Consider the following 21,035-nt stretch of genomic DNA (forward strand, 5'->3'; position numbering starts at 1 on the left):
TTCTGGGAGTTGCTGTGGGTTACTTGAAATAAAAACAAAGTGTATAAAAAGAAAATAACCTTTTTTATTTTAAAGGGATAGTTCACCCAAATTACAAAATTACACATTGGTTTACAAAGTTACTGTTGAGTAACTGATTACATGTGGGGTGACCCCCCAAGTACTGACACAAAACATTTGGTCAAAAATTAGGTAGGCCTATGTGGATAATGGTCATGCTTAAACAAACAAACTAGGGAGGGATATCAGTGGATACAATCTACACTTTTTTTGTTATATAATTAAATGTGTTTGGCCAAATCATCCTCAAATTCCTAAAAAATGACTGTGTATTTGTATTTCTTAAGGATCCCTGCCAAGACAGCAGCTACTCTTCCTGGGGTCCTGCAACATTAAAGCAGTTATATACAATTAAAAATATTTCATGACATGACATTTCATAACACTTTACCCAAAACATTTAGTTTGTTCTCTCAGGCCACTACTCCACTATCACATATTTACAATACCACATCCATGTGTATGTGTGTGTCTTATCGTGTGTCTGTGCCTGTGTGTGTCTCTTCACAATCCCTGTTGTTCTATAAGGTCTATTTTTAGCTGTTTTAAAAAATTTGATTCTACTGTTTGCATCAGTTACCTGATGTAGAATATAGTTCCATGTAGTCATGGCTCTATGTAGTACTGTGCACCTCCCATAGTCTGTTCTTGACTTGGGGATTGTGAAGAGACCTTTGGTGTCATGTCTTGTGGGTAATGAATGCATGGGTGTCTGAGCTGTGTGCTAGTAGTTTAAACAGACACCTCGCTGCATTCAGCATGTCAACACTTCTTACAAAAACAAGTAGTGATGAAGTCAATCTCTCTTCCACTTTGAGCCATGAGAGATTTACATGCATATTATTAATGTTAGCTCTCTGTGTACAGTTAAGAGCCAGCCGTGCTGCCCTGTTCTAAACCAATTGTAATTATTTTACGAGGTCTCTCTTTGTGCCACCTGACCACACAACTGAACAGTAGTCTAGGTGTGATAAAACTAGAGCCTGTAGGACCTGCCTTGTTGATAGTGTTGTTAAAATGGCAGAGCAGCTCTGTATTATGGCCAGACTTCTCCCCATCTTAGCTATTGTTGTATCAACATGTTTTGACCATGACTGTTTAAAATCCAGGGTTACTCCAAGCAGTTTAGTCTCAACTTGCTCAATTTTCACACGATTTATTCCAGGACTTAGTTGAGATTTATGGTTTAGTGAATGATTTGTCACAAATACATTGTGTAACTAAATGAAGTTACACTATATATAGAAACATATGTGGACACCCCTTTAAATGAGTGGATTTTGCTATTTCAGCCACACCTGTTGCTGACAGGTGTATAAAATCGAGCACACCGCCATGCAATCTCCATAGACAAACACTGGCAATGGAAGGGCATTACTGAAGGGCTTAGTGACTTTCAACGTGACACCGTCATAGGATGCCACCTTTCAAACAAGTCAGTTCGTCAAATTTCTTCCCTGCTAGAGCTGCCCCGGTCAACTGTAAGTGCTGTTATTGTGAAGTGGAAAAGTCTAGGAGCAACAACGTCTCAGCTGCAAAGTGGTAGGCCACACAAGAATGGGGCCATCAAGTGCTGAAGCACGTAGCGAGTAGAAATCATCTGTCTTCAGTTACAACACTCACTCCCGAGTTCCAAACTGCCTCTGGAAGCAAAGTCAGCACAATAACTGTTTGTCGGGAGCTTCATGAAATGGGTTTACACAAACATTTGAATGAAAAAGACTGGGTTAAAAATGGGAATCCTTCTGAGTAACATTTCCTTAGGAAAAGCTTATATTAGCATAAGGTTGTTGGTTGAAGTTTGTGTCTTTATCTCTTTGTTCAATTAATGTCAGGGGTATTCATAATTTACTCAAACGTAAGGCTATTTTCCTGTTTTGCAAAAGGTTTAATGCAGACTTATACTTTCTACAAGAGACTCATACTTGTTCTTCTGATCTAGCTTTTTCGAAAAATCAACGGGGTAACAATATCTGGTTATCATATGGCAACAACCACTCTGCAGGTGTAGCAGTTTTAAGAGGTACATTTAAAGGGAAGGTCATCATTAGTAAGACTCACCACTCTGGACATTCGTTAATTTGAACAGTGAAATGTTTTATTAGGGAATATCTATTCAACAAAAACAAACAAAACAACACAATATTATTTGAAGAATTTGAAGAAGCGATGAATAGTTAAAGGTGTATTTCAGGTTATCCAAATTATCTTAGGTGGAGATTTATTTTAATTCTGGGGACTAATGTGATGTGACAGATATCCCCCTCCTAATGGAGCCAGCATGGTTAATTCTGAGTTTAATAATCTATGTCTTGGTCTTAGATTATTTGATATTTGGAGATCTAAATATTGAATAAAAAGGACTTCACCTTGTGTAACAAGGGCATGTCCAGACAGTCATGAATTAATTTCTGGTTGATTTCTAATTCATTAGATAACACTGTAAGCAAGCTATCCATTGAATCATCCATTCTTACTGATCATAAAGTTATATTCTTATCTGTAAATATGAATGGCTCTGAAGTTAAAAAACCGAATCGGAGTTTTTGGAAACTCAATAGTAGGCTGTTGGAAGATGATAATTTAAGATGGGATTCCAAAGATATTATACAAGAAAATGTCAATCTTATGGGAACTATTGGGAATTAATCCAGTATGAAATAAGACAAACAGCCATGAAGAAAGGTAAATAAATTGCTGAATTTAAAAGATTGAGCCAATAAATACTTCCTCTAATCTCTATGGAGGACCTTGATGAATAAAGAAAGGGTCTGAATGTACAAAGAGAGAGCAAAAGGGCATTTGTATGATCAGAAAGGATGAAGGTAAAAAATGTCAACATTTTCACAATTTAGAGAAAAAAAATCAAAATCTTTCTTCTACTAATAAGCTTAATATAGATTGCAAAGAAAACGAAAACCTCAAAGATATTTCTAAATATGTTTCAGAAATCTATGGTAATCTTTACACCAGTAATGCCTGTCCTACTAGTGATGCCTGTCCCACATGTATATATTACCTTGACTAACCGGTGCCCCCATACATTGACTCTGTACCGTATATAGCCTCGCTATTGTTATTTTACTGCTGCTCTTTAATTATTTGTAACTTTTATTTCTTATTTTTGTAGGTATTTTTCTTAAACTGAATTGTTGGTTAAGGACTTGTAAGTAAGCATTTCCATGTAACACCTGTTGTATTTGGCGCATGTGACAAATACAATTTGATTTGATTTGATGTCTGCTTTTCATGACTCAAATACTATGCAAAATTCATAGAAAAAGAAGACTTCAATACTGTAAGTCTTGTGATTCATTTGTTTCAATTAATGAAATTTAAAAAATAATCTCCAGTGAATGATGGCCTTATTAGGGAATTCTATAGATATTTTCATGAGGATATTGTTGAATTTATATGCAATGTCTTTAAGGAGGCAATTGATTTAGGGTTCCTGCTTGTTTCTATGACAAAAGGCCTCAGTTCTATAATCCCCAAACCAAACAAAAATCCTATGATGTTACAAAATCGGAGACGAATGACATTAATGAACAATGATGAAAAGATACTTGCATCCATCTTTGCAGAAATACTTAAAGGTATTAACCAAATCATTGATGATACCCAGTCTGATTTTATGGAGGGCAGACATACAGTTGAAGTCTGAAGTTTACATACACTAAGGTTGGAGTCATTAAAACTTGTTTTTCAACCACTCCAAAAATGTCTTGTTAATAAACTATAGTTTTGGCAAGTCGGTTAGGACATCTACTTTGTGCATGACACAAGTCGTTTTTCCAACAATTGCTTACAGATATATTATTTCACTTATAATTCACTGTATCACAATTCCAGTGGGTCAGAGGTTTACATACACTAAGTTTGACTGTGCCTTTAAACAGCTTGGAAAATTTCAGAAAATGATGTCATGGATTTAGAAGCTTCTGATAGGCTAATTGACATAATTTGAGTCAATTGAAGGTGTACCTGTGGATGTCAATTTCAAAGCCTACCTTCAAACTCAGTGCCCCTTTGCTTGACATCATGGGAAAATCCAAATAAATCAGCCAAAACCTCAGAAAAAAAATTGTAGACCTCCACAAGTCTGGTTTTCCAAAATGTCCAAACGCCTGAAGGTATCACATTCATCTGTACAAACAATAGTACACAAGTATAAACACCATGGGACCACGCAGCCATGATTCCGCTCAGGAAGGAGATGCGTTCTGTCTCCTAGAGATGAACGTACTTTGGTGTGAAAAGTGCAAATCAATCCCAGAACAACAGCAAAGGACCTTGTGAAGATGCTGGAGGAAACAGGTACAAACGTATCTATATCAACAGTAGAACAAGTCCTATATTGACATAACCTGAAAGGCCGCTCAGCAAGGAAGAAGCCACTGCTCCAAAACAGCCATAAAAAAGCCAGACTATGGTTTGCAACTGCACATGGGGACAAAGATCGTATCCATCTGTACATGACAAATCAAATGACCTATGAAGTCAGTTATACTTATCAGCAGGGATATAAATTAAGCTAGCCCGAGGCTAGAACTTTTCTGACACAGCAGTGAAATACTTGTAGAACATGTGCCAAACTAGCCTAACACAGCAGTGAAATTTACAAACATCACATGCCACAGATTTAGGACCTGAATGTAGAAATAATGGTCGGCTGGCCGGTGCCCAAAATCCTTATGTTACATCCCTGCATGTCAGTCACTTTCAGTGACTTCACAGCTGACGGTTTTAACTTTCCTCTTGAGAATTAGAATCAGAAGTACAGTTGTATATGTAACGGATGTGAAACGGCTAGCTTAGTTAGCTGTGGTGCGCGCTAAATAGCTTTTCAATCAGTGACGTCACTTGCTCTGAAACCTTGAAGTAGTGGTTCCCCTTGCTCTGCAAGGGCCGTGGCTTTTGTGGAGCGATGGGTAACGATGCTTCGTGGGTGACTGTTGTTGATGTGTGCATAGGGTCCCTGGTTCGCGCCCGGGTATGGGCGAGGGGACGGTCTGAAATTATACCGTTACATTGATGCTGTTAGATCAAAACCCCGTCTGTTTTACCATTACTATGGTCAAGTCTGTGGGCTATGGTATTTTAATATAGATGTTAACATTTTAGTAATCAACTTAGCTAGCTAGTAAAAGTAACTTTTCTTTTTTTATCTTACAGATGGGCCTACCCGAAACCCAGTGACAACACTTGGGTCTGCAGCTGCCATTTTTCAGTGGGAAAGAAAAAGGGCCCTGTATTTACCAGAAAAGGAAGCTCATCCACCATGGCAGAAGTGGAAGATCCAGACTGATGATTGGGAAACAAGAACAAACAATGAGGCATGAGGATTGAGTGTTGATGGACCACTTGTCAAATTGTCCAAGGGGGGTTTGTGTTATGATAAACAATGCATTTTCTGTCCAGATAAAGATGTTGATACGGCATTGAAAAATACCCATCATTGGTTAAATATATCTTTGTTTTTCCAACAGAACATCCTTTGGACCATCTGATGCATGGACATCCTGTGCCGGGGTGATCTGAGCATGAACATCCAGTTGTGGAGACTACAGCACATCGAGCCTGTGGACAGATAGGTCAATAACTCATCAAATACGATACAATATTGTGTAAAACATTGAATTTGTAGCTGCATCAAAATTCTGACTTCATGTCCCCTTTTCCCCTTGTTTTAGACAAGAGGCTTGACCTGCGGAACATTAGGCGCACCCCACGAGAAGCAGTGCACGATCAACGCCACGCTCAGCAAGGAGATCTGCTGGAAGTGATGTACTCTTTCATTCTGGGGGTAAGATATACAGTACTTGTCAAATGTTTGGACACACCTATTCATTAAATAGATTTTCTTTATTTTTACTATTTTCTACATTGTAGAATAATAGTGAAGACATCAAAACTATGACATAACACATATGGAATCATGTAGTAACCAAAAAAAAGTTAAACAAATCTAAATATATTTTACATTTGAGATTCTTCAAAGTAGCCACTCTTTTCCTTGATGACAGCTTTGCACACGCTTGGCATTCTCTCAACCAGTTTCATTGGGTAGTCACCTGGAATGCATTTCAATAAACAGGTGTGCCTTGTTAATTTGTGGAATTTCTTTTCTTCTTAACCTCTCTAGGGTACGTGGGATACTAGCGTCCCATCTGGCCAACATCCAGTGAGGTTGCAGAGTGCCAAATTCAATTACAGAAATGCTCATTATAAAAATTCAGAAAACAAAACATATTTTACATAGGTTTAAAGATTAACTTCTTGTTAAACCAACCACAGTGTCATATTTATAAAATGCTTTTCGGGGAAAGCATACCTAGCCCAGAACATACCTAGCCCAGAACATAGCCCAGTTGACAAATGATTACAAACAGTAACCAGCCAAGCAGAAGCGTTACAAAACTCAGAAATAGAGATAAAATTAATCCCTTACCTTCAATCAGAAGACATTCATTTACTCAATAAATGTTCCTTTTGTTCGATGAAGTCTCTTTATATCCAAAAACCTCCGTTTTGTTAGCGCGTTTTCTTCAGTAATCCACAGGCTCAAACTTAGTCAAAATAATCAGCCAAAAAAAATCCAAATTGTATCCGTAAAGTTCATAGAAACATGTCAAATGATGTTTATATTCAATCCTCATGTTGTTTTTTAGCCTAAATGATCTATAATATTTCAACCGGACAATGATGTCGTCAATATAAAAGGTAAACAAGAAATGCACATGCGCCTGAAAAAGCTCTTCGACACGTTAGGGTCCACTCGTTCAGACTGGTCTTACTCCCTCATTTATAAGAATAGAAGCCTGAAACTATTTCTAAAGACTGTTGACATCTAGTGGAGAGCATAGGAACTGCAAATGGAGTCCTAAGTCAATGGATACTGTAATGGCATTGAATAGAAACTACAAAACCAACAAAGAAAACTACTTCCTGAATGGATTTTTCTCAGGTTTTCGCCTGCTAAATCAGTTCTGTTATACTCACAGACACTATTTTAACAGTTTTGGAAACGTTGGAGTGTTTTCTATCCAAATCTACCAGTTATATGCATATCTTCTGGGCTCGAGTAGCAGGCTGTGTAATTTGGGCATGCTTTTCATCCAAAACTCAGAATGCTGCCCCCTACCCTAGAGAGGTTAATGCATTTGAGCCAATCAGTTGTGTTGTGACAAGGTAGGGGTGGTATACAGAAGATAGACCAAGTCCATATTATGGCTGAACGAAAGGAAGAGCCAGAGTTATCTCTGCTGCAGAGGATACATTCATTAGAGTTAACTGCACCTCAGATTCCAGCCCAAATAAATGCTTCACGGAGTTCATGTAAGAGACATATCTCAACATCAACTGTTCAGAGGAGACTGTCAGAATCAGGCCTTCATGATTGAATTATTGCAAAGAAACCACTACTAAAGGACACCAATAATAATAAGAGACTTGCTTGGGTCAAGAAACACGAGCAATGGACATTACACCGGTGGAAGTCAAAATTTGAGATGGTTTGGGATGAGTTGGACCGCAGAGTGAAGGAAAAGCAGCCAACAAGTGCTCAAGGCTGTTGGAAAAGCATTCCTCATGAAGCTGGTGGAGAGAATGCCAAAAGTGTGCAAAGCTGTGATCAAGGTAAAGAGTGGCTACTTTGAAGAATCTAAAATCTAAAATAGTATTTTTAACACATTTTTGGTTTCTATATGATTCCATATGTGCTATGGAATCACAGTTGTGATGTCTTCACTATTATTCTACAATGTATAATATTGTAAAAATAAAGAAAACCCTTGAAGGAGTAGGTGTATCCAAACTTTTGACTGGTACTGTAATTTAAACATCACAGATATAAATTCCCAATGTGCCCATGATAACATGCAATGTGAATCGTGTTGTACTACTGAATAAAACTGAAACTTGCTACTTGCCTTCAGCAAGATGTACATTCCCACTGTGCCCATGATAAAGTTTTGAGCAAAGCTTGTATATATTATAACCTATTCTGGGAGCCTTGTGTGTGTGTTTGAACTAAGTGGAATATTTTTGGACCATTCACTTCCCGAAAACAGGTACTGACAGGAGGAGCAATGTGAGTCTGCTAGAGGCTGTTATGCTCGATGGGGAGTGTGATGTAAGCTTTGGGGTTCCACACAACAAAGAAGCAGGTGTCCATTCCAGGAATGTGGAGCTGACCTTGGACCTGGTGCCAGTAAGGATGGTCTTCACGGATAAAATCCTTTGACTTCACTGCCTCTTCAATGGTAAGGTCCCTTGCACCATAGGTACACTTGACCTCCATCACTGCTGTGGAGTTCACCAGACCATCTGGTGGGACACTCGGGATCCCAGACCCTGTGACCCAAAGCCCTGATTCCTGCACATGCATCCCTAAAGCCATTTTGATTGCCTTGATGCCCTCCTTTTTGTTATCTGAGCCCCACATTACAGACAAAACCCCATCCAAAGACTGAGACTTTTTAGCAGCGATGGAGTATCGCTCTTGGCCCTAACCACAGATTCATACTTGCTGGCCGTCGACCTCCTCCTCATTGTGTGCCAGTTACGGTTGATGCGCTGTCCAACTGTTGCCTGCCGTATAGCCTCCTACTGCTCCACCGAGAGCGCCATGACAGCCAGGATGCCTGCATGCCCCAGGTGCCCTTGAACAATGTCTGGTACAGAAAGGGATAACAAGGAGGGTAGCAGTTGTTCTGGCTCAGGTTCAAGGAGACATGCCATTCCACTGAACCTGCCCCAGAGACGGTTCCTTAGCCACTGAAGATCCTCCTCTGTGGGCTCTCAGGACAGAGGCTTGTAGTCTTTGGCCGGGTACAGGTCCTCCATTGACGGCACCTGGTTGGGCACGGCTGGCTTCCTCCACTCGCATTCCACATCCAAATGGCCGATATTGTGAACCGCCAAAATAGCTGCATGGCTACCTGTATGAGCTCCACGGAGGCATTCTCATGTGGTAGAGAGAATCCCCTGGTCACCTATAGAGACCTGGCAAGAGGAAGGATGTGCCACATGCCTTTCAATGTGTGACTTTGAACACATTAGTTGTAAGAAATGTGCTATATAAATAAAGTTTGATTTGATTGATTACATTACAGATGTAGAATATTTAATAAACTGTCATTTTCAAGAGAACAAGAGCAGTTTTTCCATAAATGTATAATTGGTAACTTTGTCACGGCTTCAATAAGTAGTGAGTGCAGGAGTCAGGCGCAGAGAGCAGGGTAGTTCAAAAGATGTGGATCTTTAATATTCCAACAAAACCAGAGAGACGGTCACGCCACACACACAAGGGCGCGTAAAGTCCCAGTCCAAACAAACAGGACGAAACTGATCGGAAAAAAGAAACCACAGGAATAATCAAACACCATAAACAGAAAAACAAGCACAAAAGCCGACGGGCCTACTGGGTTTAAATGGCCCACAACCAAACCTAAACATGAAACAGGTGCAACAAATCAGACACAACTAAATGAAACAGAAAAGGGGATCGGTGTCAGCTAGTAGGCCGGCGACGACGACCGCCGAGCGCTGCCCGAACAGGAAGAGGCACCATCTTCGGCGGGATTCGTGACAAACTTGGGATTTTAACACTTGACTTATCAAACATATAGTGGGAAGGATTCTATAAAGCAAGATTGTGTGAATGCATGTACCACTCCGAATAAATAAATACTTTGCCTTTGAAGATTTGTCTCTGATCATGAAACTACTATACAGGCTGTATGTCTAAACAAAATCAATTCTGAATGTCAATAGATTTTTTGATTCATTCTCATTAATGACAACACTCTGGTATCCATGATAATCTGGTTAATGATTATATAATTTATTAAAAATGTTGACAGCCGTATTCAACACATTGTGTTGCTAAGATGCTCAAACTGAACTTAATAGCTACACTCACCTACACAGGATAAACTTTATCCCTCATTCTGGCCCTGACCAAACTGTTAAGTTGCCCCTCACTTTAGCTGCACTTCTCCACATGAGTAGACTTATAGTGGTCTTCTCCCTTTTTAAAGCTCTTATGCTCATCCTTGAAAATTGTCTTAAGGTCTGAAGTAGACATAGTTTACAAACAATCATCTAGGCTATTTTGTTTGTCTACTGCTTTAATAACTAGCTAGCTAAAGTGTAGTTAGTGGCTAGCTAAGACAGAGAAAGAGGACGCAAGAAGTTTAACACTTTATTCAATTAATTTCAATACAGCACATGGATTCATCATGGATTGGGTACAGGTCTCTGATCTGGTGGTGAATGTCAGCTGAAGTGCAGGAGCTTCCTGCAGGAATTTGTAGTCTTGCTGAGGTATTTTCTATTGCTAATTAGCATTTAGAAATTTTTAGAGTAAATTGAGGCGAATATATTGATCAAACTTACCTTGTCCGAGAGAGAATTACACGGTTATCAAAACGTCACATCAATGTAAGCCTACACCAAACACACAGTTAATTTGAAATGTTTGTAAAATTCACAATGTGAAAAATGAATGGGGGAAAAACCATTGGAACCATTTCCGTGTTGTTATGGCTACTGTGGTGGACTATATGGCAGACAAGTGGCTTCAAAGCCTCTCATCGGCAATCCAGGGTTTATATACATCATTGGTCAATGACATTCAAATCAGCATTGGAAAAAAGCACGAGTTTAAGTTTGTTCTACCTGAGCAAGTCTGACCACAAGTCAAAGACCACAATGATGACACACCAAATGCGTTTGATGGATCCTTATTTGTCTTCTTCTAATGTAATCCAAAAGTAACTGAAAGTAATCAGATTACACTACTGAGTTTGTGTAATCCAAAAGTTACATTACTGATTAAAATGTTGTAGAGGTAACTAGTAACTGTTACATTTAGAAAGTTACCTACCCAACACTGTTGGTTTAATCAGTCTATAGACAAGGTAGGACAGCAATCAATGCGTTGGTTTTGTTTCCCTGGCACTGTTTCCACATGCTAACATTTTAACATGCCAAATCATGAGACCGATTTTAACATTGTTCGTGCGTCATGTCCAATTAATCCCTACGTACAATATTTCAAATTGATTGTGAAGCTCAACAAAGTCACTTATAGATGATTTGAACACAAATGCTCAAATGTTAGTACGTGGAAACAGTGCCAGGTAAACTAAACCAAAGCATAGATTGCTGTCATACCTTGTTCATAGATTGCTTACAGGTTAAGGAAACCAATATTTCATTTTGTAATTTGTGTGAACTATCCCTTTAACTCATGTTGTGCAGATCCCCCTTGCATCTTAAATTAGGAATTTAAAAAGAGAGAAGGTATAGCCTATACTTTACTTATTTAATTCCCATACCTGCTGTTTTTATTTAATTTATTACTATACATAAAAATATACTTCAGGTATTGTTTTATAATTGAACCTATCCCTCTGCTATGTTTGATTTTTTTTTTAAATACAGCGTTTTAACTGTTTTATCAAGAGATGAGTGAGTAAGCAGTCAACCACTGCCATAAAAGGACAACTTGGCAGGACGTCAAAGTAAACTGTATTATTTGTGCATGATGCTTTATATGATGTGTTTTCCTGTTTATAAAACGGAGGAGGATTATAACAACTTTACAAGTGCACACAGCTGGCCGGTGCTTACATTACAAGTTTGAAGGTTTCAGCATCTAAACTACTGAGTTTTCCTGAGTTTGTCCTTTTTCCTCGCCTCAAAGATGATGATTCATTAAGAAATCAGCCAACCAGTGGAGACTGCTGAGGGGAGGACGGCTGATAATAATAGTTGGAATTGAGCAAATGGAATGACATCAAACACATGGAAAGCATATGATTTATTTGATACCATTCCACTGATTCCGCTCCAGCCATTACCACGAGCCCGTCCTCCCCAATTAAGGTGCCACCAACCTCCTGTGAGGCCATCGTGTCCAAAAGCAGCCTAAAGCCTAGGTAATAATAATAACATGGGGGGTGCTTATATTTGTCCTATTACACACTTGTACAATGTGTTTTTTTGTGTATCCCAACTCCCCCTGAGACACCCACAGGGAGTGGGATCACAACCAGGGTCACCATTGTCCAGTGTCTCTGGAGAAATTTGGGTTAAGTGCCTTGCTCAAGGACACCGTGACAGGTTTTCACCTTGTCAGCTCTGGGATCTGAACCAGTGACCTTTCAGTTACTGGTCTAACGCTCTAACCTTGAGGCTATGTAGTCTCTCTCGAGTGTTTATCCCATACACTCATCTGATATTGGAGGGTGCTATTGCAGCCCATTCCGTTAATTGACCAATAACAAAATATGGAGGCACAACTTTCAGTAGGGACGGTGGGAATATGTCCCCCCCACATTCTGAAATTGCATTTTTGTCCCCCCCCCAGTTTTATCATTGGAATGTGATACAAAATGAGGCGACGGTGTGCTTCAGGACCATGAGGACGCCTCTGAGCAGTGTTTGGAGTGTTTATCCGACTGGATAAACATTTATTTTGAATATTATGTCCCCTCCACCTTTAAAACCAAAGTTGCGCCCCAGACAAAATATATAGACATAAAGCCCGCTATAAGTTACAAATATTTAACATTTAATTATAATAGCTGGGGTAAATGCAAAAATGGAAATAATGTGGTCAATGAGCATATAGTCTATCTACAGTAGGTTATTTTTTCTAGGTTGTTTTGTGGACATCAAAAACTTGTCCTACGCTACTCTTGGTTTGGTTAGTGGGGAGTTGGCTCGTAGACAATTATAGTGTAACCAATAAGAAGTATTTATATTTTAAACAATCAATTGAGTACCAAAACATTTACATTTGATAGAGAAATGGGCTACAGAGGTCACCCTTTGAATTATATAAATATTGCATTACAGGGACAGTGTTAGACACTATATAAATATTTTATCACTGAAATCCTCCAAAAGAGGTCAGAGCAACCCTGACAAGAAGGGTTCCGGTTTTGGTTAAAGATAGTATCATACAGTATGTCAAACCCTGGCCTATGGACCTGGCTTTCCCAGGAACAAAAGAAAGACATTTGGCAACACCTAATGGTGAGAAAGAGAATCGTGTGCTTTTTTTTGCCTGACTTGTGAATTATATAATTTTTAAATAGTTTACTTATTCACACACACTTTAATACGGAAGTCCAGAACAGACATGAATAAAAAAGATCACAACATAACAAAAGTTGTTTTCTTGTGATCACGATATAATTTTCTCACGGTCAAGACATAACAAAAGTTGTTTTCTCGTGATCACGATATCATTTTCTCACGATCAAGACATAACAAAAGTTGTAATGTCGAGATTAAAAACATAAATTGTATTCAAAGAAAAATCTCAAAACGTATTTGATTTTACTCAAGACTTCTAAGGATTGGTCTTAGTGCACTTCCCCTGTACCTGACAAACACTCAGAGATTCTGTTCAATCCAACTTGCACACAATCGAAACACCCTATAAATAGGAGTGATTTTATTATTGCTACGCAAAGGGATGGCACATTTCATGCTAACATCATGCTTTAATTTGTGTTTGGAGCTCATTATCAGTTTATAAGTTAGAATGTTTGCAAGCTAAATGTCCTTACCTTGAGCTAAGAGCTTGTGAAAGAGCTAAGTAAGACCTGGTGGGGCATTTAAGCCCTGAAAGATGCCTGACAGACATCTCTGTCTCCCAGGCTGTGTGCCACCCCCAAGACCACAGCCAATCACATGCAAGCAATGCAGCTAACTTGGCTAGTCTTGTGAGTGAGCAAGCTAGTTAGCTAGTTAGGTAGGTAGTTGTGTTACCTAGATAGCTAACTAGCTTGTTTATTATCAATGCTTTTTTTTAGCTTGCGTAACTGATATGTGTATAATTGTAAGGGACACTTCATGTTTTATGGATAATATTTGCTTAAATACCCTACAAGCACATTGTTATCAACACAGCCATGGGGCTCTTTGATGAGATGGTTATCGTGCATCTGATGGCGCCAAAGTTGATGGCTATTTTGTTAGTTTGTAACTAGTTTTTGTACATAATGTTGCTGCTACCGTCTCTTATGATCGAAAATAACTTCTGGACATCAGAACAGTGATTACTTACCTCAAACTGGAAGAAGCTTTTTCCTTTAGCAAGTCTGAAGAGAAGGATATACTGCTCTCCCGGGAACAGGCCCAAATCCCGATCATTTGCATGAAGAAAAGATGGAGGAAAGGGGGGCGCAGGTCGGGCTGCCTTCTGAGAATCCGTAGACGAGTGAGTAAACTCCCACTGCCATCTGTTCTACTGGCTAACATACAATCATTGGAAAATACAATTGATGACCTACGATTAAGATTATCCTACCAACGGGACATTAAAACTGTAATATCTTATGTTTCACCAAGTCATGGCTGAAGATGACACCGATAATATAGAGCTGGTGGGATTTTCCATGCACCGGCAGAACAGAGAAGCTGTGTCTGGTAAGACGAGGGATGGGGGTGTGTCTTTTATTAAAATATATATACATATTTATATTATATTGTTTTTTTTCTCCCCAATTTCGTGGTATCCAATTGGTAGTTACAGTCTTGTCCCATTGCTGCAACTCCCAAACGGACTCTGGAGAGGTGAAGGCCAAGAGCTGTGCATCCTCCGAAACACAACCCAGCCAAGCCGCACTGCTTCTTGACACATTGCCCGCTTAACCTGCCCCTGAACAGGCAGTTAACCCACTGTTCCTAGGCCGTCATTGAAAATAAGAATTTGTTCTTAACTGACTTGCCTGGTTAAATAAAGGTTAAAAAACCCGGAAGCCAGCCGCACCAATGTGTCAGAGGAAACACCATACACCTGGTGACCGTGTCAGTGGGCATTGCGCCCGGCCCGCCACAGGAGTTGCTAGTGCGCGATGGGACAAGAACATCCCTGCCGGCCAAGCCCTCCCCTAACCCGGACGGCGCTGGGCTAATTGTGTACCGCCCCATGGGTCTCATGGTCGCAGCCGGCTGCAACAGAGCCTGGACTCAAACCAAGATCTCTCGTGCGATACAGTGCCATAGACCACTGTGCCACTCGGGAGGCCTAAGGGTGTGTGTCTATTTGTCAATAACAACTGGTGTGCATTGTCTAATATTCAAGAAGTCTCGAGCTACTGCTCGCCTGAGGTAGAGTACCTTATGAGAAGCTGTAGACCACAATATCTACCAAGCGAGTACTCATCTATATTATTCGTAGCCGTCGATTTACCACCACAGACCGATGCTGACACAAAGACAGCACTCAACCAACTCTATAAGGCCATAAGCAAACAAGAAAATGCTCATGCAGAAGCGGCGCCTCTAGTGACCGGGGGCTCTAGATCACCTTTACTCCACATACAGAGATGCATACAAAGCTCTCCCCCGCCCTCCATTTGGCAAATCTGTCCATAATTCTAACCTCCTGATTCCTGCATACAAGCAAAAACTAAAGCAGGAAGTACCAGTACCAGCTCAATACGGAAGTGGTTAGATGACGCGGATGCTACGCTACAGGACTGTTTTGCTAACACACACTGGAATATGTTTCGGGATTCATCCAATTGCATTGAAGAGTTTACCACCTCAGTCATCGGCTTCATCAATACGTGCATCGACGGCATCGTCCCCACAGTGACCATATGTACATATCCCAACCAGAAGCCATGGATTACAGGCAACATCCGCATCGAGATAAAGGCTAGAGCTGCAGCTTTCAAGGAGCGGGACAGTAATCTGGACGCTTTTAAGAAATCCCGCTATGCCCTCAGATGAACCATCAAACAAGCAAAACATTAATACAGGATTAAGATTGAATCGTACTACACCGGCTCTGACGCTCGTCGGATGTGGTAGGGCTTGAAAACTATTACGGACTACAAAGGGAAACCCAGTCGCGAGCTGCCCAGTCCAGCGAGTCTACCAGACGAGCTAAAAGCCTTTTATTCTCGCTTCGATGCAAGCAACACTGAAGCATGCACGAGAGCACCAGCTGTTCTGGATGATTGTGTGATAACGCTCTTGGTAGCCGATGTGAGCAAGACCTTTAAACAGGTCAACATTCACAAAGCCGCGGGGCCAGACGGATTACCAAGACGTGTACTCAAGCATGCGCGGACCAACTGGCAAGTGTCTTCACTGATATTTTCAACCTCTCCTTGACCGAGTCTGTAATACCTACATGTTTCAAGTAGACCACCATAGTCCCTGTGCCTAAGGAAGCGAAGGTAACCTACCTAAATGATTAACGCCCTGTAGCACTCACGTCCATAGCCATGAAGTGCTTTGAAAGACTGGTCTTGGCTCACATCAACAGCATCATCCCGGATACCCTAGACACACTCAAATTCGCATACCGCACCAACAGATCCTCAGATGATGCAATCTCTATTGCACTCCATACTGCCCTTTCCCACCTGGACAAATGGAACATAATATGTGAGAATGCTGTTCATTGACTTCAGCTCAGCGTTCAACACCATAGTGCTCAACACTGTGGTCCTCAACACTGTGGCCCCTCAGGGGTGTGTACTTATTCCCCGCCTGTACTCCCTGTTCAGCAGCGACTGCGTGGCCAGACACGACTCCAACACCATCATTAAGTTTGCTGGCGACACAACAGTGGTGGGCCTGATCACCGACACCAATGAGGCGGCATATAGGGAGGAGGTCAGAGAACTGGCAGTGACAAAGACAAAGAAGCTGATCGTGGACTACAGGAAAAGGCAGGCTGAAAAGGCCCCCATTAACATCGACGGGGCTGTAGTGGAGCAGGTCGAGAGTTTCCAGTTCCTTGGTGTCCACATCACCAACAAACTATCATGGTCCAAACACACCAAGACAGTCGTGAAGAGGGCAAGACAAAACCTTTTCCCCCTCAGGAGACTGAAAAGATTTGGCATGGGTCCACAGATCTTCAAAAGGTTCTACAGCTGCACCATCGAGGGCATCCTGACCGGTTGCATCACCGCCTGGTATGGCAACTGCTTGGCATCTGACCGCAAGGCACTACAGAGGGTTGTGCGTATGGCCCAGTACATCACTGGGGCCAAGCTTCCTGCCATCCAGGACCTACAGTTGAAGTTGAACGTTTACATATACTTAGGTTGGAATCATTAAAACTAGTTTTTCCAACACTCCACAAATGTCTTGTTAGCAAACTATAGTTTTGGCAAGTCGGTTAGGACATCTACTTTATGCATGACACAAATAATTTTTCTAACAATTGTTTACAGATAGATTATTTCACTTATAATTCACTGTATCACAATTCCAGCGGGTCAGAAGTTACATACACTAAGTTGACTGTGTCTTTAAACAGCTTGGAAAATTCCAGACAATTATGTCATGGCTTTAGAAGCTTCCGATAGGCTAATTTACATCATTTTAGTCAATTGGAGGTGTACCTGTGGATGTATTTCAAGGCCTACCTTGAAAATCAGTGCCCCTTTGCTTGACATCATGGCAAAATCAAGAGAAATCAGCCAAGACCTCAGAAAAAAAATGTAGACCTCCACAAATCTGGTTCATCCTTGTGATCAATTTTCAAATGCCTGAAGGTACCACGTTCATCTGTACAAACAATAGTACGAAAGTATAAACACCATGGGACCCCTCAGCCGTCGTACCGCTCAGGAAGGAGACTCATTCTGTCTCCTCGAGATGGAAGTACTTTGGTGTGAAAAGTGCAAATCAATCCCAGAAAAACAGCAAAGGACCTTCTGAAGATGCTGAAGGAAACAGGTACAAAAGTATCTATATCCATCGTTAAACGAGTCCTATATCGACATAACCTGAAAGCCCGCTCAGCAAGGAGGAAGACACTGCTCAAAAACCGCGATTTAAAAAAGCCAGACTACGGTTTGCAACTGCACATGGGGACAAAGATCAGACTTTTTGGAGAAATGTCCTCTGGTCTGATGAAAGAAAAATAGAACTGTTTGGCCATAATGACCATCAGTATGTTTGGAGGAAAAACGGGGAGTTTTGCAATCCGAAGAACACCATCCCAACCATGAAGCACGGGGGTGGCTGCATCATGTTGTGGGGGTGCTTTGCTGCAGGAGGGACTGGTGCACTTCACAAAATAGGTGGTATCATGAGGAAAGAAAATGATGTGGATATATTGAAGCAACATCTCAAGACATCAGTCAGGAAGTTAAAGCTTGGTTGCAAATGGTTCTTCCAAATGGACAATGACCCCAGCATACTTCCAAAGTTGTAGCAAAATAGCTTAAGGACAACAAAGTCAAGGTATTGGAGTGGCCATCACAAAGCCCTGACCTCAATCCCATATACAATTTGTGGACAGACCTGAAAATGCGTGGCAAAGAGGCCTACAAACCTGACTCAGTTACACCAGCTCTGCCAGGAGGAATGGGCCAAGATTCACCCAAGTTATTATGGGAAGCTTGTGGAAGGCTACCTGAAATGTTTGACCCAAGTTGAAGAATTTAAAAGCAATGCTACACTATATTAGCAATTGGTATGTACACTTCTGACCCACTGGGAATGTGATAAAATAAATAAAATCTGAAATAAATCATTCACTCTACCATTATTCTGACATTTCACATTCCTAAAATAAAGTGGTGATCCTAACTGACCTAAGACAGGGAATTTTTACTAGGATTAAATGTCAGGAACTGTGAAAAACTGAGTTTAAATGTATTTGGCTAAGGTGTATGTAAACTTCCGACTTCAACTGTATATAATATATATTTATATATATATTTATTATTTATAATAGGCGGTTTCAGAGGAAAGCCCATTAAATTGTCAGACTCCAGTCAACCAAGTCATAGACTGTTTTCTCTTCTATCGCACGGTAGGAGGTACCGGAGCGCCAAGTCTAGGACCAAAAGGCTCCTTTTAACAGCTTTTACCCCCAAGCCATAAGACTGCTGCACAATTAATCAAATGGCCACCAGACTATTTACATTGACCCCCCCCTCTATTTGTTTTGTACACTGCTGCTACTCGCTGTTCATTACCAATGCATAGTCACTTCACCCTTACCTACATGTACAAATGACCTCAACTAACCTGTACCCCGCACACTGACTCGGTACCGGTACCCCCTGTATATAGCCTCGTTATAGTTCTTTTGTTTTTATTTATTTATTTTGTTTATTTGTTCAATATTTTCTTAACTCTTTTTGAACAGCACTGTTGGTTATTAAGTGCTTGTAAGTAAGCATTTCATGGTAAGGTCTACACTTGATGTATTTGGTGCATGTGACAAATACATTTTGATTTGACTTGATCAAATAAAATTTCAGCCTCAAAGCTGATAAATCAGGATTTTGGCTTGTTGCCTGTTTCATAGGTAAAGCTGCTTGCAGGTAGATTAGCAAAAAGGGCATTATGATTACGATTAAATGTGGGTGCACTCTATTCCTGGCAGGCTGATCAGATTCAATAACAGTCTCAGAGGCTGATAAGTCAACATGCTGCCTTGTAGGCTGTCTGCAAGGAGCCTTACATGTGAAAGAGCCTACAAAGCAAGTCTCTGATGCTGCTATTGAATCTGATCAGCCTGTCAGGAATGGAGCTCACCCACTGTAAATTGAAATATTATCCACAAAACATTAAGTGTCCCTTATAATTATATACATATCAGTTATGCAAGCTAATAACTAGCATAGATAACAGAAGACTACCTAGCTAACTTTTGCTGCGTTATTCCGTGCATGTGATTGGCTGTGGTCTTGGTAGTGGCACGCAGCCTGGTAGATAGCGCAGCCTGGGAAAAAGGACTGCCTGTCAGGCATCGTTCAAGACTTAAATGCCCCACGAGTGTATTGAGATCATTGCAGCCACAGGGCTCCTTGATTAGGTGGTTATAGTCCCCCACAGTGGACATGTCATAATACCCATAAAACCTAGTGGTCAAACACGGAAATGGTTCCAATCGCATTTCCACCATTCATTTTTCACACAGTGAATTTTACAAACACTTCAAATTAAGTATGTGTTTGGTGTAGGCTTACCTTGGCATGTGTGTAATTATCTCTCTGACAAGGTGAGTTATATCAATATATTCCCCTCAATTTAAAAAAAAAAATGAAATGAGTCACAGAGAAGACCTCAGCAAGACTACATATTCCTGCAGGAAGCTCCTGCACATAATTTCTAGCCGACACTTTCAGCTACCATTCACCAGTGCGATGAGAGAACTTCTGTGCCCAATCCATGATGAATCCATGTGCTGTATTGAAATTAATTGAAGAAAGTTACCTCCCCTTTCTCTGTCTTTGCTAGCCACTAACTACACTTTAGCTAGCTAGTTAGCAGAGCAGTAGATCAAACTGGTTGGCCTATTTCAGGAATCATCATCTGTGAGGCGAGGAAAAAGGCAAACTCAGGAAAACTCAGTAGTTTAGATGCTGAAACCTTCAAACTTGTAATGTAAGCACCGGCCAGCTGTGTGCACTTGTAAAGTTGTTATAATCCTCCTCCGTTTTATAAACAGGAAAATACATAATATAAAGCATCATGCACAAATAATACAGTTAACTTTGACGTCCTGCCAAGTTGTCCTTTTATGGCAGTGGTTGACTGCTTTCTCACTCATCTGTTGATAAAACAGTTAAAACGCTGTATTTAAAACAAATCAGGCATAGCAGAGGGATATGTTCCATTATAAAACAATACCTGAAGTATAATTTTATGTATAGTAATAAATTAAATAAAAGCCGTGTATATTAACAGCAGGTCTGAGAATTAAATAAGTAAAGTATAGGCTATACCTTCTCTCTTTTTAAATTCCTAATTTAAGATGCAATTTCAAAATGAGATATTGGTTTCCTTAACCTGTAAGCAGTCTATGGACAAGGTATGACTGCAATCGATGCTTTGGTTTAGTTTACCTGGAACTGTTTCCATAAAATAATGTTTGAGCATTTGTGGCACAAATCCAATTCAAATATTAGCATTTTTTTTGCGCATTTTCTTCAAATCATCTATAAGTGACTTTGTTGAGCTTC

At 40.4% G+C, this 21,035-nt stretch overlaps 1 protein-coding gene across 4 annotated transcripts in view; it reads left to right on the plus strand.

Annotated features, from left to right (window-relative positions):
• Nucleotides 1–5,389, plus strand: part of kiaa0513 (KIAA0513 ortholog) — a 48,834-nt gene extending 43,445 nt beyond the window's left edge. For 2 of the 4 annotated variants that reach the window (XM_064952022.1, XM_064952023.1), the window contains exon 14: nucleotides 5,236–5,389. In XM_064952022.1, coding sequence (XP_064808094.1) covers nucleotides 5,236–5,368 — 133 coding nt within the window. In that variant the 3' untranslated portion in view covers nucleotides 5,369–5,389. The remainder of the gene's footprint in view (nucleotides 1–5,235) is intronic. The other 2 variants (XM_064952024.1, XM_064952025.1) reach the window with 2 other exon arrangements.
• Nucleotides 5,390–21,035: the final 15,646 nt, after the last annotated feature.

Source organism: Oncorhynchus masou, chromosome 31 (genome assembly GCF_036934945.1).
Source record: "Oncorhynchus masou masou isolate Uvic2021 chromosome 31, UVic_Omas_1.1, whole genome shotgun sequence".
Taxonomy (NCBI): domain Eukaryota; kingdom Metazoa; phylum Chordata; class Actinopteri; order Salmoniformes; family Salmonidae; genus Oncorhynchus; species Oncorhynchus masou.